At 45.2% G+C, this 18,379-nt stretch overlaps 1 protein-coding gene across 7 annotated transcripts; it reads right to left on the reverse strand.

Annotated features, from left to right (window-relative positions):
• Nucleotides 1–602: 602 nt before the first annotated feature.
• On the reverse strand, nucleotides 603–15,593 carry sult2st3 (sulfotransferase family 2, cytosolic sulfotransferase 3). 7 transcript variants are annotated; one of them, XM_064305346.1, is made up of 7 exons: nucleotides 14,295–14,589; nucleotides 13,372–13,414; nucleotides 9,218–9,426; nucleotides 7,689–7,815; nucleotides 7,406–7,500; nucleotides 6,441–6,621; nucleotides 603–2,403 (listed from the first exon to the last, which is right to left on the reverse strand). In XM_064305346.1, the coding sequence occupies exons 1-7, from the start codon at nucleotides 14,328–14,330 to the stop codon at nucleotides 2,288–2,290; spliced, it is 807 nt and encodes a 268-aa protein (XP_064161416.1). In that variant the 5' UTR covers nucleotides 14,331–14,589; the 3' UTR covers nucleotides 603–2,287. The 7 variants fall into 7 exon arrangements, with proteins under 7 accessions (XP_064161416.1, XP_064161429.1, XP_064161383.1 ...); XM_064305359.1 differs by lacking the exons at nucleotides 13,372–13,414; nucleotides 14,295–14,589 and adding an exon at nucleotides 15,572–15,593; XM_064305313.1 differs by lacking the exon at nucleotides 13,372–13,414.
• Nucleotides 15,594–18,379: the final 2,786 nt, after the last annotated feature.

Below are 18,379 nucleotides of genomic sequence, written 5' to 3' on the forward strand. Positions count from 1 at the left end.
TCACGGCAGGTCTTCTGGAAGATCATGACTTTATTTTGGCAGGGAAATTGGAAGGCCTTCAGAGAAGGAATAACACGGCCATTCGGCCAGTTTTCAGACCGCAGCGTTGTCCCACGCACAAGTGTGGTCTTGAACAAAGAAGACTATCCCTTTATATTGACCAGGTATAACAAGGTGCGCCACATTCCTAGAAGAATGTGGACACCTTATCATCACACCCATGTGTATTCTTCAACATCTCATTCCAAGATATTTGTTCCACGAGAGTTCAAAATGACATTGAAGTATTCAAATATGGTGAGTAATAATTCACAAAATACAGCAGCTGTGACCCATTTTTATCAGCGAGTGCCATGAACCGTGATTTTCTTTGACAAAATGATAACTCATTTGAAACCATAACTAAACATTAAGAAAACAAACAACTCAGTGCTGGACTCTGAACTACGGAATATTTTATATTTATTGGAAATGTTGTAATATTTCTCATGTATTTTTTTTTTTTTTTAAATCTTTCAATAGTAATAAACAAATCTTTGACCTCCTCTCTTTTCACTGTCTCTCACTCCATTACTGGTACAAATATAACGATCGCAATGATACGCTCTTGTCACTACGTTTATTTTCAGACAGAACACATGGCACTGCTGAACAGAGAAACAGTAGGGACAGTATATTCCCCTGTGGCAGCGAGCAAGATGACCAAATGCTGACGAAAAACAATTTTATTTTATTTTTTACGATTCATTCTTTTTTCACCTTTTATTTCAGTCATAAAAAACAGTAATACATAGGTAAAATAATAACTTTAAAAAAATTTTCAAAAATAAAGGAAAATCTGTGATATATAAATCGTGCAACACAATTCGTTAAGCCTACATCCTTACTGACCCCCCTTTAAAGTGAAAACACACACCGCCGTTGGCATGTATTACATTACATTACATAACAGGCATTTAGCAGACGCTCTTATCCAGAGCGACGTACAACAAGCGCATAGAAAAAAAAAGTAGGGTATGCGAGTAAAATTCTGGTACAAATTTAACGCAGCGTTTTTTTCTTATTTTTTAATCATGTTTTAGGCTGAGTTCGGGGGGGGGCGTAAAAGTGGAGTTTTTTGCCTTCAATAAATATTACATCGGGACTCCGTTTGCAGAGCTCGGAGGGATGCGTCTGCTCAGCACGCCATCCAACCGGAAGTCTCACGAAAAACAATGAACAGTGGAAGACGACAGAGCAGAACTGGGCCACGCTTACGTATTACGTTAGTAACGATGCGCAAACGCCACAGTTCGATCACGTGCTGTTTTACGTAACTCAGCCGCCCATCTTCACATGCTCAGGTCCTGATTTCTTGGCTACTGAGTATCGCATCATATTTAACCTGTGTCTTGTAGCCGTTTTCCGTGACCATGAAATGCACTTCTGTACGTCGCTTTGGATAAAAGCGTCTGCGAAGTAACAAATGTAATGATTGGTTACCGGCAGGAATGAGGCCTGTTCAACATTACGCGGTAAATGTTCAGAATGACGGCCGATGATGGAGGCTGCGATGCACTCACTGGAGAGTGCTGCATTTTGTTTAGAAAGTCCTCTGTGTAGCACGCTGCATCACGCGCAGTGTTGCCGTTACAGTTGAAGATGCAAGACGGTGTCAGCTCAATCACTGCAAAGCTGGTAAGATTGCTACGCTTCCAATCGCATATGACACTGGAATATACGCGACAAAGCTAAATGCTGCCCCCTACTGGCCAACAAGCACAGATTCAATTGGAACCCTGGCTCTTCCTGGTGGGTCTGGCATTTAAGTACTAAGTACGGCCCCAGTTAGCTGTAGCCACCAGGTAGGAGAAATCGGCTGCAACTCAGGACAGTTTTAACTGTGACATCATAATGAGTGTCCAACAGACCTCGGCGGCAGCCAGGGGGGTTTGTCTTACAAAATAAAAGTTCAAACATAACAGAACGAGTAATTTGCAATGTGCAACTGTGGATATAATCGTGGTGATTTCTACATCGTTTTATGCACCTATGATAGTGAGAACGAAAACATGTGGATCAACATTTGAACTAGGAAACCTAGAGAACTAAAAATCAGGTCTTGTGTATTTATATTTTCAGTTGCTGAAAACACACAAGGACTGTGATTGACACATATTTCATATGAGCACCGGTATTTTTTTTACAAACGTATAAAAAAAATAATTTCAAACTTCTCTAGCGCTGACAGTCAGCTGTGAGTGACGAGGTGCTCCAAGTGTTCCTGAAGTCACTTCTTCGACTCTCGTCACTCATCGTCCCAGGGGAATTCAAAAACGGCGCCCTCCATCTCCTTTTTAATGACGGCAGAGAACCTGGCGTCCTGTTCGGGACTGAAGTGGTTTCTCCAGTCTCCAGTGGTTCCTGTAGGAATCAGCGAAAGAGAATCACTGGCAGTCTTACACGGGGGAAACACAAGTGGAATGTTATTACATCCAGTACGCAAGTAAGTGTATAATTCGTCCAGGTGCGTAGAACTGTCGAAATCCGTCCTGCTAGAGTGGATAAGTATCTGCGTTCATTTACTAATTACATACCGCGTTAGATTTAAAACTTTTCCCTGTGTGGAAACTGGTCTTTGTTTTCAGGTTGCGTTAGGTGTCTTTGGTTTTAGGTTGCGTTAGGTGTCTTTGTTTTTAGGTTGTTTGATTCTTAGAATTGATAGATTGCGATTATTGCACTATCACAAACTGTTAACCTCTGTAATCAGTGCGTTATTCGACTCAGCTTTTCAGCTGCTAATTAGGTACACTCGGAGCGACGCTTGCGTCGCTCCCTCCTAGTTTATGAGCCAGTTCCCCATTCCAGTCTGTGCTCTCCCCCTCAGAAGGCGCTTCCAGCGACGTGGCCCCCTTCGACAACGGAACCCCTCTAACCTCTGCTACCCCACGCTAACCCCCTGTGAGAACTTCACGGTCACAGGGGGACTATGGAACTGCCAGTCTGCTACGCGCAAGGCAGACTTCATTTCCGCCTATGCCTCCCTCCAATCCCTGCAGTTCCTTGCCCTCACAGAGACCTGGATCACACCAGACAACTCTGCCACTCCTGCTGCCCTCTCATCCTCCTACTCCTTCTCCCACACCCCCCGGCGATCTGGCCGTGGTGGTGGTACTGGTCTACTGATCTCCCCCACCTGGAAATTCTCTGTTCTCCCCCTCTCTGACCTGTCCATATCCACTTTTGAATTCCATCCTGTCTCTATCACCTACCCTGCTAACCTTTATATTATTGTTATTTATCGCCCCCCGGGGCCCCTGGGAAGCTTCCTGGATGAGCTAGACACCCTGCTCAGCTCCTTCCCTGAGGACGGCACCCCGCTGATCCTCCTTGGAGATTTTAACATCCACCTAGAAGCCTCCCAGTCTGCTGCCTTCCTACCACTACTTCACTCCTTTGACCTCTCCCTACAACACTCTCCTCCAACCCACAAGGCAGGCAACCTCCTAGACCTGATCTTCCTGAGGACCTGCTCCAGCTCCAATCTTACGGTTACCCCCCTGCATACGTCTGACCATCATTTCATCTCCTTCTCCCTCCCCCTCTCTCCACACCCTCCCTCTCCCCCTCCCATCCCCACTGTCACTGTCCGCCGTAACCTCCGCTCCCTATCACCCTCTTCTCTTGCTCCCAGAGTGACTGCTTCCCTCCCCCCTCTTCAATCATTTTCCAAGCTCCCCACCAACTCTGCATCCTCCACCCTGATGTCATCTCTCTCCTCAGCACTCGACTCCCTATGCCCCTTCGTCCCTAGGCCAGCACGCTCATCCCCTCCCAGTCCATGGATGTCTGACATCCTACGCACCTCCAGGGCCACCCTCCGCGCTGCTGAGAGGAAGTGGGCCAAATCCAGGGACCCATCTGACCTCTCAGCCTATCAGTCTCTCCTGACAGAGTTCTCTTCTTCTGTCACTGCCGCTAAGGCAAAATTCTACCAAACCAAAATTCATAACTCCATTTCTAACCCTCGTCAACTTTTCTCTATTTTCTCTTCTCTCCTCAGCGTGCCACCTCCTCCACCCCTGTCTTCCTTCACTGCAGATGACTTTGCAGCATTCTTTGACGAAAGATTGCAGACATCCGCAGCTCCTTGCCCCTCTCGTCCTCCGCCCCTCTGCGTCCTCCCCCCCTCTGCGTCCTCCGCCCCTCTGCGTCCTCCGCCCCTCTCGTCCCCGCCCCTCTGCGTCCTCCGCCCCTCTGCGTCCCCCCCCCTCTGCGTCCTCCGCCCCTCTGCGTCCTCCACCCCCTCTGCGTCCTCCGCCCCCTCTGCGTCCTCCGCCCCCTCCGCGTCCTCCGCCCCCTGTTTCTCCGCATTTTCTCTCCTCTCAGACACTGAAGTCTCCTAGCTTCTGCTCACCCACCGCCCTACCACCTGCGCCCTCGACCCTATCCCCTCATCTCTCCTTCAAGCAATCACACCAGACATCCTCCCTTTTGTCGCCTCCCTCGTAAACTCATCCCTATCTTCTGGATGTTTCCCCTCATCCTTCAAGAAGGCCCACATCACCCCGCTGCTGAAGAAACCCACACTAGATCCTTCAGTCATTCAGAACTACCGCCCGGTATCTCTCCTCCCTTTCCTATCCAAAACACTGGAACGTGCTGCATCTAACCAGCTCTCTGCTTTCTTCTCTGAGAACAACCTGCTTGATCCCCACCAGTCTGGCTTCAGGCCTGGCCACTCGACTGAGACTGCACTCCTCTCGGTCAGTGAGTCACTCCATGCCGCACGAGCAGCCTCCCTCTCCTCTGTCCTGATTCTTCTAGACCTCTCCGCTGCATTTGACACGGTGGACCACTCTACCCTCCTGTCCTCCCTGGCAGCAACAGGGATCCGCGGCACAGTCCTTGACTGGATTGAGTCCTACCTCTCTGACCGCTCCTTCCAGGTTGCCTGGGCGGGTAAGGTATCACCACCCCGTCCCCTCACCACCGGAGTTCCCCAGGGCTCAGTCCTTGGTGCCCTTCTCTTCTCCATGTACACCAGATCCCTCGGCCCTGTAATATCTGCCCATGGCTTGTCCTATCATTCCTATGCCGACGACACACAACTCTTTCTCTCCTTCTCCCCATCGGACACACAGGTCCCTGCCCGCATCTCCGCTTGCCTGAGGGACATACAGAGCTGGATGGACAATCACCACCTGAAGCTCAACCCAGGAAAGACGGAGCTAATCTTTATTCCTGCTCTATCCTCTCCCCTCCTCGACTTTTCCATTTCCTTAGGGGACACCGTAGTGACATCATCACCCTGCGCCAAGAATCTCGGAGTGATGATGGACAACAGGCTGTCCCTCTCCAACAACATTGCAGCAGTAACCCGGGCATGCAGATTTTTCCTATACAACATCCGCAGAATCCGCCCCTTTCTCACCACCTACTCAACCCAGCTCCTGGTCCAAGCAATGGTTCTATCCCGCCTGGACTACTGCAACTCTCTTCTGGCTGGACTACCAGCATCTGCCACCAGACCCCTGCAGCTCATTCAGAATGCTGCGGCTCGTCTGGTCTTCAACCTCCCAGACACTCCCACGTAACTCCCCTGCTCACTACCCTCCACTGGCTGCCTGTTATAGCTCGCATCAAATTCAAAACATTGGTCCTAGCATACCAGGCAGTCAAGGGATCAGCCCCAGCATACCTTCACAAGATATTCAAACCCTACATGCCAGCCAGATCCCTCCGTTCTGCTACCTCAGGACGCCTAGCACCTCCCCCTCTTCGCACCTGCACTTCCAGAACACGTCTCCTGTCTGTTCTGGCCCCACGATGGTGGAATGACCTCCCTGTGGAGGTCAGAACAGCTGAGACTGTGAACAACTTCAAACGATGACTGAAGACCCACCTCTTCAGGCTGCACCTCTCTCCATCCCTCCCTTCCCCCCTGTAAATGACTAAACTTAGGGTTGTAACTAGGCAGCTGTTTCATAGGTTACTTAGTTGATGCGCCTGTCTTAACGACTACTTGTATTTTTATTTATTTTTATTTTTCCATAGATTGCGTTGTTGCCGTTCTCGTTGTGGTAGTGTTAATCAGTTTAACCATCAGGGTCCAAGTTGAACTATGCGGTTGTTCCCTGTACTTGGACCGGTACTTCTCTCTAGGGGTTTCGTCATACTTGTTCCTGGTTATGGTTATACACTTTGTTGTACGTCGCTCTGGATAAGAGCGTCTGCCAAATGCCTGTAATGTAATGTAATGTAATGAGAAATGAGTGTGCTGGTGGCCTGTGCCCACCTCCCTTCAATTAAAGGAATGCAAAGCCCTTCCTTTTACCTTACCTGTCTCTCACCCCCATCTACAGCTGAACAAGCCTCGCACGCCCAGCTTATACGTCACTGTGGCTCATCGGACAGCTGGTCAGTCGAGTGGCACTGCCTCCGTCACTGTTTGTCCGTACCTTTCCTGAGGAAGGGAGACTTGCTGCTGTCCATGATGTCCTGTGGCACCAGGGAGTAGTTGGACATGGCGTTGGTCTTCATGTTGCTAAACTGGCAGTGACTGGCCACCTTCTCCAGGACCTCCGGGCTCAGCTCTCGACCCAGGAACCGCGCCATCTTAAGCAAGGCTCCCTTCAGGTCCTGGTGGGAAAATGGCTGCGGTCACTCCTGTTGCAACAGTCATGGATTCTAAGTATGTTATTATTATTATTTCAAGTCAATATGATCCACGGTTATACTGCTGGTATATAATCAGTGCGACTGATAGCGTACTTTTTGTCCAAAAAGAAACAAAAAAACAAGCAAATTGATCTGTGAAAAGAAACAAATAAATGAAAGAAATGAAATGAACATGAATTACTAAACTGCATTTGCTCTTAGGTAAATTCAAAATGGTGGCGGCATAAGCTTCTTTGTATGTGACACAGACATACTGGCTGCTCTTACTTGTTTATTGTTGGTATGTGTGCTAGCTCTTAGTAAAACCGGCCAAAACAGTGTTGCCAACTTGTTCCCACGGAAACTAGCAAATGCAAGCGCAAAAAGTCGCTAGAAGCCGCTAAACGATGTCACATGCTAATTTACATATTTATGATGTGTAATGATGTCATCGCCTACTAATTTGCATAAGAAAATGTTGTGCCCCCTGGTGGACAATCGGCTGCACTCTGCAGTCACTGACCAGCCACTGCCAGAAGAGCTGCAGAATGACAGCGAGCGCAGGAAAGACTGCTGACCCACCATGCAGTGCTGGCGACTGTTTTCCAAGGAAGCTTTCCAATGTCCCCTCAAACGTTGTGAGATTCGTCGTTAGGCTCTTTTTAAAAAAATGTAATCACCAAATGGGCCTGGAAAGTCACTGAATATAGCAATAAAGTTGGCAACAGTTTGTTGTGGCGCTCTTGCCATAAAAGCGGTTGCTCACCTGCACCATTTCTTCATATGTCACATAGAGGATTCTGTCTTCAATATCTGTGTTTCTCCAGCTTTTCACGTGATCTGTCCACTTTCCGAACAATACTTTGCAATACAAACGCAAACAGAGCAACTATATTAACCAGGAAAAAAACACCCGTTACCACAAATCGATGCACTTCTCCCCAACTCCCCCATACCTACTGCCCCCCTACCCAACCTCCCCCCCTCCCCCACGCCAGCCAACACCCATTCTCTGCCCTCTGCTCCTCACCTTCCTCTTCCTACCTTACCCTGTCCAGACAGAAATTTGTCCAGGAACTCGTCGAAGGTTCCGGGATCGTCAAGGAAGCTGGCCATCTTGTGGAAGTGGAAGGAAGAGACGGCGATGTCTTTGGGGTTCCGGGTGACGTAGATCACCTGAAGGGGAGGGACAGACGGGATGAGGAGTGAGCAACAGTCTTTAAACCGAACGCCGCCTGTGGCATTCGGTCCGCCGGAGAGGCGGATTGGTCTCGGTTGTGCCGGCTGGTGGGGTGAGCACACGCACCTGGGCTGTGTTAGCTAATCAGACCTGGTGCTTAAAGCTGTGCTGCTCTCCACAGCTTTAAGCACCTTGTTTCTGACGGGGAACAGTGAACTGAAAAGTAGGAAAGCAGTCCAGCTGCAGAGCGGGGAACTGAAATAGTTGTCGCTCTGTTTTACTTTCTTTTGTCTTTGTTATTTTAGTAAAACCAGAGTTTGGTAGCTATTTGCCAGAGCACAAACAATTTTTGCACACCAAGCCAATCCAAGTTTCCATCCTCACTGTGCATGACAGTACCTAACTAACTCTAATGAAATGAATATGCTATTGTGGTGAACCTATTGGATGGGACACCACTTTCTGAAATTTCCAGTATCCCTTCCAGACCCAAACAAAACAATCCTGCCAAGTACAAAACTAGCACTGAAATCACATTTGCCCAATCAGAATCAAGACCCTTTTGAACGTAGAATTGCTGAACTTGTGCAAGGACATCGTCATCTTCATGATCGGAGATTTTTAAGTCAAAGAAATGTGCTCAAATCCTAATGCGAAATTTCCATTAAGGTAGGCGTCAGTTGTGCAATGCAACTTGAAAAAGTGTGTGACTAGTTTTTGGACCCCCCAGTGGTGTGGAGTGCCATAAAACGAAGAACGCGTAGTTGATATTGAATATACTGACAAAAGTGTTCACTAGTGATTCTTTTTCGATAAGTTGTTAGGAGTATACTGCCTACTTTCCTCTCCCCAACCTCCCCCCCGCCCCCCACATGGCCCCTGTATGAATTTAGTTCTTCGTAAAGTAGAACCTGTAGTTCCAAAATTTAAGGCCGATAACAATTTATTGACAAAGCAAAAATAGTCTTCTTTACAGTATGAAGCCATACAGGGTAAAAGCAAGGCAGGTGGGTTACAACACAGTGCTTTACAGCCACCAAATTTATGTCCCTTTCCCAGAGCAAAAATGTACTAGTGAGGTGGCAGGTAGACTATCACACAGCCCTCATGGTACTTCCACTTCTTGGCAGGTCTATGCCTAATCAATACTCATGCATCCTGAGGCTGATTAACCAGGCGGTCTGTTTGCCGTCTTTTTGTTCTGATAAACCATCAACCACCGCCCCGCACGCCCCTGCCCCCGCTTGATCAATTCATGTCTCCAGCAAGTCTGTTCTGGATCCAGTCAACATCCAGGCATGCAGAGGCAGATCAAAGCAGCCAGAAGCCCTCACTGCCCACAGACTGACACATATAAAAATAACAGTAGGAGCTCCAGAGCACCCAAAGAGGTCCTACCTTGGCCTTGGAGGTATAGAAAGAGGGGGGCATGAGGTGGTAGGGCAAGTGGGAGACCATGGCTCGAGGAGGGGGCCGGTCACCCAGCACCAGGGCAGCCCGGGTCTCCTCCAGCCAGGGCACTCGATCCCAGTTTGGGATGGTCCGCACCGAAGTCAGGTCCCCCCCGTTCAGGATTGGGGGCAGAATCTCCTGCATCCATGTCGTGCCTGCGCAGAGAGACCGTTGTCATAGCCATGGAAACTCATTAATGTTTTTTATGTTTATCAAATGGTCACTATCACTATTGGTATTATGACAATGGGATATTTATTATAAGTGTGATAGCAATAATGATCATCATCATCACCATCATCTTTATCCATACAGCATCTTTCATGTAGTTCAACAGCCCAAAGTTCATACATTGAGGGAAAAAATCTAATTTATTATTATTATTATTATTAGTAGTAGTAGTAGTCGTAGTAGTATTATCATCATTAAGAAATTCCTTTTTATGTTGTCATATTAAAACTTTCACAACTTGAGTTTTGACTTTGTTTTTATTGGCAGGTTATGTTAAAAAATAATTCCTTACATTTGTCCCCCCCTCATCTACAGGGATGTCAATGAATGGATATGCCATAATTGAAACAAAACATTCAAAACATATTTGTTTTTACACACTACACAATTGAGTCCAGTGTTTTCACTTCCAGCATCTATGCTGAGAATATGTCTATGCTGTTGGTTACATTACATTACATTTATATAGCAGACGCTTTTATCCAAAGTGACGTACAATAAGTGCATACCGAAAGTCACTGGAGCAACTACAAAACACAGGTCTAATAAGGTACAATACCCATTTTCTACAGTTATTCATAGCCATGAACACATTAAGTCCAGTTCACACAGTAAAGATTACCCTGACCTAACCTATACTCATAGTCAAACTAGGATGCATGACAAGCTACAACATCAAGATAATGATACAAGATACAATAAGGTACATGATGCCATTTTTGCCATATCCTGCAAATAAAAAGCATGAATTTGAAATGGTACAATAATGTTATGCCATAAAAAGGAATTATCTATGAACTTAAACATAACCTGCAAATAAAAACAGTCAAATTGAGTTATAAATGTTTTAATATGACAGCATGATGAACCATTTGGAGAAAAAAAGGTCTGTAAAGTGTTGCTTCTAAGCCATTGGTCCGTCCGAATCGGTGTCACTGTGACACCAGCTGCAAATAAATCGAGGTTGAACCACATTAGCCTGCTCCCGCCCAGGCAAGCCCCAACGCATATGTTGCCTTGGTGACGTAAACGGCATCTAGTCAAACGTGCTTTGTGAAATATTTAGTGGGCTTGCTTTGGCAAGCCAACTCTTGATATCTTTCATATTTATTATCTGCACTTTCCGGCCAATTTTTCTAGCTCTAACTAGTCCTACAGTTTTTGCACTACATTCAAACTTTTTACACCAAAACGACCGACTAGTTCCAGACATTGCTGCTTGTATTCAGATTTTTGAAATATTCAAAACTTTTTAAAATATTCAACTTTTTTGTGGTCACTCCATACAGAGTCACTCATGGACATTTAGTGCGACGCTTTAGTAGGACGCATGCACAGGTGGTCACTCACTCATGGACCTTTAGTTGGACGCACTTCCAACGGCACATGATTTTCAAGTACATCTTTATCGTCTAACGTTACTTTAGCTAACCGTAACCCTAACATGTTAGCGTTTTGCCTACTTTAGTTAACCTGGTTACCGCGTACGGATGCTATCCTGCACGCATGAGTAGGAGCTACAGACACACAGCTACGGATGCTATCCTGCACGCATGAGTAGGAGCTACAGACACACAGCTACGATGCTATCCCACGATGAGTAAGCTATGACACACAGCTACAACCACGCGATACAGATGTATGTGCACATAGGACGCTACAACCACCGATACAGATGTATGGACACATCGGGACTGCACAAACCACCGATACAGATGTATGGACACAGGACGCTACAACCACCGTACAGATGATGGACCATTACAGAGGTAGAGCAACAATAACATTACAGAGGTGAGTACATGCCATAGCTAGCTAGCTATATAGTTAGCCAAGTTTTACTCATGACACTTTTATGATATGACTAATCCCTGGAACATAATCGCTACTTGCTGATCCCCGGCTGTATATGTAACGCTGCGCTGCGCCGTGGGTCTGGACGGTTTCGTGCTTCTTCTGAGTTATGCCAGCCAGATCCCTCTGTTCTGCTACATCAGGACGCCTGGCACCTCCCCCTCTTTGCACCTGCACTTCCAGAACACGTCTCCTGTCTGTTCTGGCCCCACGATGGTGGAATGACCTCCCCGTGGAGGTCAGAACAGCTGAGACACTGACCCATTACAAGCAACGACTGAAGACTCACCTCTTCAGGCTGCACCTCTCCCCATCCCTCCCTACCCCCCTGTAAATGACTGTAAGCTTAGGGTTGTAACTAGGCAGCTGTTTCGTAGGTGACTTAGGTGCATTAACTGTCTTAACTACTGCTTGTATTTTTTCCATAGACTGCGTTGTTGCCGTTCTCGTTGTGTTAGTGTTAATCAGTTTAACCTTCAGGGTCCAAGTTGAACTATGTGGTTGTTCCCTGCACTTGGACCGGTACTTCTCTCTAGGGTTTTCGTCATACTTGTTCCTGGTTATGGTTATACACTTTGTTGTACGTCGCTCTGGATAACAGCATCTTCCAAATGCCTGTAATGTAATGTAATGTAATGTAATTATGCGCCCTCATTGAAATGCATTGAGGCTTGAGGACAGTGCCAGCTGGAATTTGAAGCAAGCCCACACAATTCCTTCAGGAATTGTAACCTTTCTAGTTATCCGTTGCAGTGTTGCAACAATTTCGGATTGCTACAGCAGTTGATTTTCTAAAGTTGCAAATGATTGTGGCATTGTTGATGACATCATTGCGTAATGACGTAAAACTGCCTCATTACATAGAATACACAATGACGACGTTACTCAAATTGACTGGCCATCTGAACATGAATTATTGAACAAAAACGTTACTGAAGGCTTAACCCTTTTCAGATTGTTAATGCTTGTGGAGGGAATTCTAAAAAAAAAATTTTTAATTGTGACTTCCTAACCAAACAATTGTAGCCTACTCTGAACTGAATGTGTTTAAATGATTTGACCAAAAAAAATTAAGTTTGTCTCGTCCAACGGATACTACTGCTGCTGCAGTCAGCCAACAATGATTGCTGCTGCTGCCTGTGCCTGGCTATTGAGCCGAGCCGTCACTACTGCTGACGTCACTCACAATGCACTTTTGCAACCAGGCAGACAGACCACGTGTTGTGACCATAGACCGTGTCTGAGTGTGACAGGAAAAATCGTTTTTGTCTCATTTAGAGGAAAAATGCGTGCATTTTATCGTTTGAGTCACTTTTCAAAAGTTGCTAAATTTGTTGCTAGGTGCTTCATGAAAAAAAAAAAAAAGTTGCCAGGGTAGTCTGAAAAGCTGCTAAATCTAGCAACAAAATTGCAACAAAGTTGGCATCACTAATCGGTTGTTGTTCTTGTTCTTGTTATGGAACTGACGGCGTTGACCCTATTATACTTGTGGATCGTTTTCCTTATTCAAAAATCCTTCCATTCCTCGTTCTCGCGCACAATCGCTCCACACACATAGGCTTTCAAATGTTCTCCCGCAATGTAATCACAATGGGCGTTCCACACAAACATAAAACGAAACTGGTATCTGGGCTCACTTTAACAGATCATTTAACAAGGAAACATACAAAATTAGAGCATATATAGCCATTCAATCGTTGCAAAGGTGCACTGACAGTGCATCGATGTTACTTTTTACTTTAGAAGTCAGGCATAATTGTAAATTTGATTCTGTGCATTTGTGTCCAACACTTAACCGAAATCAATGGATATTAAAATATAGTTATTTATAGCTGAGACATTAACTTTTCAAACAAATCGAGGCTACAAAATCTATTGCATAGATCCGCATCACACTATTTAGTCTAACATTTAGTTAAAAGTTAAAACCACACTGTCCGGAATGTCAACATAGTGATTTGTAGCTCATATTCTTTCAAGCAATGAATTCGGCAGTTCTTAACGAGCCTACTCACCGGACTTCGGGTAAGTGACAGCGAAAACGTCATCGTCATGAACCTGAAATTCAGCGGCATACTTCAAACTCTCAGCAGAATGAGTCTCTTTTGGAAGAAGATACCCATTGAAGTGTACATATTTTTCATCCATGCCGAATGGGACTATTGAATCAAACAGCGTTCAATTCTGCGGGCTGGTGCCAGCCTATGCGAAGCTCTCCGCGGGCGAAGTGTCGCCAGACTACTGGAGGAGACGGACGAAAGGGCAGTGGTGTGCGTCCCGTGCCAAATCTTTGCGTAATTTATTAGAATAGGCTCGACGCCAGCAAGAATTAACCTACAACTTGTGTGACAGTGTATTCCAGAGACAGTACACAGTGAAATGTCCAGAGTTAATTCAGCTTCACGGCTGACGTTTGATTTTCTGAGAATCAAAAAAGCTGTAAGGACAACCCGGTTTATCAAAACGGTGTATTTTTCCCGGAGAAAAGTGCGCTCCAGTGTTCGGGTACGAAGTCTTTTTGTCTAGTTTGACCGTCCTGGCTGTTGACCATCTATCCAGTCATCTTTTGTTTAGCCGACTTGAAGCGCGTTGGGAATCTTTTTTCATGTAATGCTCATTCAACTCTTAACAGATACCATTTTCCCACATTCCACAGTGAGTTTAATTAACATTGTTAGAGTTGAATTAACACTGGTCATTTTACTGCGTACGATGTGTATTTTACATACAACCTACATGCAGGCTACATCGATATGTAATAACAGGTATTTGGCAATAGGAAGGACTACAAGGTAGGTTACTACCGGGATACGGCTCAGTGAAAGGCTATAACAAACGGCTTGTTAGGTAAACTATTAGGTTAATCAAGGACAACATAAAATGGAACAGATGCCTATGTTAGCTTAATAAAACGTATAGGCTTATATATTTAACCTACCAGACTTTGGATAAGTGATTGCAAAGACATCCTCATCCTGAACTTCAAACGCCATAGCGTACTTGATACTTTCTTCAGAATGAGCTATGTTTGGCATCAGTAGTCCATGATAAATAAAATACTTGCCAGACGTTTCCATAGTAAGCATTAATTGCTCCGGAATGGCAACCGCGTAACTAGTCCAGTGCGTGCAACGGTCCGGAATTGGGTACAACTGAGATGTGCTTGCTGTTTTAGGGGTGTTCATCAGATAAATCCGCGAGAAATGCGTATGGGAGGGGGAGGAAGAGAGGATTTCAAGAGAAAGTGCGCGCGCGCTGTGTGTGTGTGTGTGCGCGCGCGCGTGCGCGCGTTCAGATTAGTCCCTTTGCTTGACCTAGGTTGGAAGAAGAGAGTTTTTGTGTTTCTGTATCCAACAATAGGGCACTTGTACCACAGATGACACACACGGGGGGAAGGGGAGTGTGGAGTGTGGTGTGGGATGGGGGCTCGGAACCTAAGTTCGGTGTGTATGAGGAGTTATTGCGGGAGGCGGTAAAGACGTTAGGGGTGAAACTGAGGTAGATCTACAGTGCACATTGTACAGGGGAAATTGATATGTGTGGGAGAAAAAAGGGGAAATTGTTATTCAAATTCCCTGCTTTCAAATCCGCATGAAACGGACATTTAATCTCTGTGATGCTTCCAAGCTGTAGCCTATTTGTGTGAACCAAATTAAACCCTTTACTGCTGCGTTCACAAATAGCAATTTTATATGAATTCCCTTCGTACTAATGAAACATAAAACAAGACAAAGCACGGTGCATGGCTTTTCTACAAAAGAAGAACTCTTAAAGGGAGAGCTCACTTTCTTAAGTTTCCAATAGATAATTCAGATTTTGTGTTTGCTTTCAATCGGCCCGGACAGCTTGTGTGTGCAATGGAGGATATTCGGAAGATATGAATCACAGACCTTGCTTCAAGACACTCTTATTTGAAATGAAATAGGAGGAAGAGGAAAAATATATCTAAACTGGCTTTTATTATTTTGGCATATTTCATAGGATTTTTGCACAGGATACCTGTATAGCGGATACATTTTGAATCGACGGGTACTCCGGTTTCCTCCCACACTCAAAGACATGCATGTTAGCTGCAGGTGCCCTTGACCAAGGCACTGGCCTCAGAACTGGAGTTGGTCCCCGGGCGCAGCACAAAGAGGCAGCTGCCACTAAAACTAGGATGGGTCAAATGCAGAGGATGAATTACCCCACGGAGTTCAATAAGGTATATCTTACCTTATGGTGTCCTGTGGCACCAGGGAGTTGTTGGCCTTCATGTTGCTAAGCTGGCAGCGATCCAACAACACCTCCACCAGCTTCGGACTCAGTTCTCCTCCCAGCCCAGGAGCTTCTGCTTCAGTCCGTGTTCCATATTTGGAGGTTCCGGATTTTACTGTGCAGTCATCCCGCTAACTCCCGTAATTCTGCTTTGTGAAACGGGCCCCGGATGGGGAGTTTCTGAGGCCTTGTTTTTCGTGCAGTGCTCTAAACAATGCGTCGGCCGGCCGTCCCAGAAACAGAAAATGCCACAGAAAATCCCATCTTCAGCATCTGTGTTTATCCGGCGGTTCACGCAATCTGTCTGTCCACTTTCCAAACAGCACTGTGCCAAAAACATAAACATGAATCATACTTGAATCTCAGACAAATATAAATAAAATTCTCTGCACTCCACCCTACAGTACATATCTCTCCCTCTCTGTTTCACTCTGCCCAGAGAGAATTGTCTTTCCAGGAACTGGGAGAAGCTTACGGGGTCATCCCGGAATTCGGCCATGTTGTGTAAGCAGAAGGCAGGCCAGACACCGGTTTTGAGTGACATAGACCAGCGAAGGCAGACGTGAGAGGGGAGGTTGGCCTGAGGGTGGAATGCTGGTGTTCTTTTCACTTTTCCAGCAGATCGCAAAGGGGGGGTGGGCTTGTCCAAGTAAATTAACCTCTATTATGCTCCCATCCATGTTGTTTTGGGCCAACAGCATGGGAAAACTGCATGTCATGCTTACTGTGGTTCTGTCCACAAATGATTGATAGATTTTATATTTCTTATCACATGCTGACGCAAAACAGGTTTCACAAACTTGGCTACTCTTACCTGTAAGTCTGACAACACAGGGTGTGACCACACAGGAAGTGCTCACCCTCAAGACTCACAAATACACAATCTAGCACTGTGTCCAAGGTGTATTGCTGCCATTCACCCAGTGCATTCTGGGATATGCTCCAGACCCCACCCTGTATGAATACACAGAATCCTGCATACGATTTTAAGTTAATTAGTAAAATTGTGTTGGGTACTAGGATTGCTGTCCTATTTTAAGATCTTGGTTTGAATCTTGTTGCATCATGCTTGATAGACCATTCTAGGACACATAAACGATCCTTAAGTATTTTAAAAGATCCTATTCCAGGATTTTGAAGGCTCCACAGGAGATCTTCACAGGGTTACATAAAAAAAAGAATCGTGCACTGTTTGTCAGGAAAACAACAATCCAAAATTTGTCTCTAACAGCCATTTACTAGTAGACTGTGTGTGTGTTTAACCCCAAATTCATCTTAGTTTCCTTAATTAATTCAACACATTGTGGAATAGAGGTACAAACTTAAATAATACATTTTTCACATACAGTATGAGAGAAGTTACAGCAACTCAACCACCCCTGTTCCCTCAGAACAGCATTGTCAGCCTCCTGTGACCCAAAGATTCCAATCTTCTTTTGGCAGTAACCATATCCCTGTACAGAGAAAAGATTGATGGAAGAAATATTCAGGAGGGAGTATCTTTTATCAGCATAAATCCCACATGAAAAATAACAGGCCCTGCATTGAGCAAATGCCAACAATAATTTTAGGAAAATCACGAAGTCAGAGAACTGGATCAAGTTTCATGTCTAAGATGTTTATTGTGCTTTTTGATGAAAAGACACAACTGGACCGTGTCCAAAAAAAGGTTGCAGCTCAAAGGGTTTTTATGGAAAAATGGTTTCAAAAACACTTCTCAAGATAAGCTGAGTTTACTGCATTAACGTTATGAAAGCCAGTCTCACAAAAGCTGTAATATGACCTTGTTACCCTTTTACTCAAAGTTTTGGAAAAGGAGTGGCCACTCCATATTCAAAGAAAAGAGATGGTGGGGAGGTAGAAAAAGGCAAGACAATCTACAACTGTGAGAGACTTACCTTCTTACCAACATACTACATCTATATTATTTCCATGTTCTTGTTGTTCTGACTCTCAGAAAAAAGTGACCTTGCTGCAGAGGGCGAAAGGTTGGAGGCCCTTGTGAGTGGAGCAAAATCACAAGTACAGTAAGTGCATGACATTGTCTGGAAATTTCCGCCTGTGGTTTTATAATTTTGTGTCTGCTTTGGTTGATGCAAGGATAGTTCTCTGAAATCTCCTCACGTTGAGTCCACCATTAGTGAGGGATTCCAGATCTGTGACAGGCTGGTCTCCATACGCGCCACCATAAAAGATGTTAATATCCCCGAAAGGGTCAAAAGGTTTGCATGAGTGTTTGGACAGTGAAAAATAAATAAATAAATTGAAATTTATGCTTGATGGTCTGAATATGCATCGGTGATCAGAAACCCATGATTCATGGCTATGATGAGTGCTACACAGTAAACAGTATCTCTGTATTTTGGAATGTTTGAATTCCTTCTGAATTTGAGTTGAACTCTCAAAGTACACACCACCTCCAAATCGTTCTCAAAAAGAAAATCTGAGGTCTCAGGTGAGGTTGTTGCCTTCTCTCCATCCTCTTCATCACTGGGAAAAATCCCAAAAGATTTGTACCCAGGACCGTCTTTCTGTGAGCGCTACCCACAGTACCACGCTGTTTTAATTGATGTACAGTCTGTACATTGAAGTTCTACTAAAATATAATCTAATAATTTTCGTTTTTTTCGGAGGTGGGGGTGGGGGGGGATTTTCAATTTTAATAGACTTGGCAAAGCAAGAAAATGTTGCTCAAGGATATGAACGGATATGAACCACGTTTGTGCTGAACTTGGCTCAGGATTGTAAAACATTTTGCTAAAATAT

This window comes from Anguilla rostrata, chromosome 1 (assembly GCF_018555375.3).
Source record: "Anguilla rostrata isolate EN2019 chromosome 1, ASM1855537v3, whole genome shotgun sequence".
Classification (NCBI taxonomy): domain Eukaryota; kingdom Metazoa; phylum Chordata; class Actinopteri; order Anguilliformes; family Anguillidae; genus Anguilla; species Anguilla rostrata.

Excerpts from the sequence above, each read along its gene's own strand:
- sult2st3 (XM_064305313.1), bottom strand. The coding sequence starts at position 14,541 with ATGAACACCCCTAAAACAGCAAGCACATCTCAGTTGTACCCAATTCCG. Across the intron at positions 9,427-14,294 it reads AATCACTTATCCAAAGTCTG|GCACGACATGGATGCAGGAG; the intron begins GTAGGTTAAATA and ends CTCTCTGCGCAG. Across the intron at positions 6,622-7,405 it reads CATATGAAGAAATGGTGCAG|GACCTGAAGGGAGCCTTGCT; the intron begins GTGAGCAACCGC and ends TTTTCCCACCAG.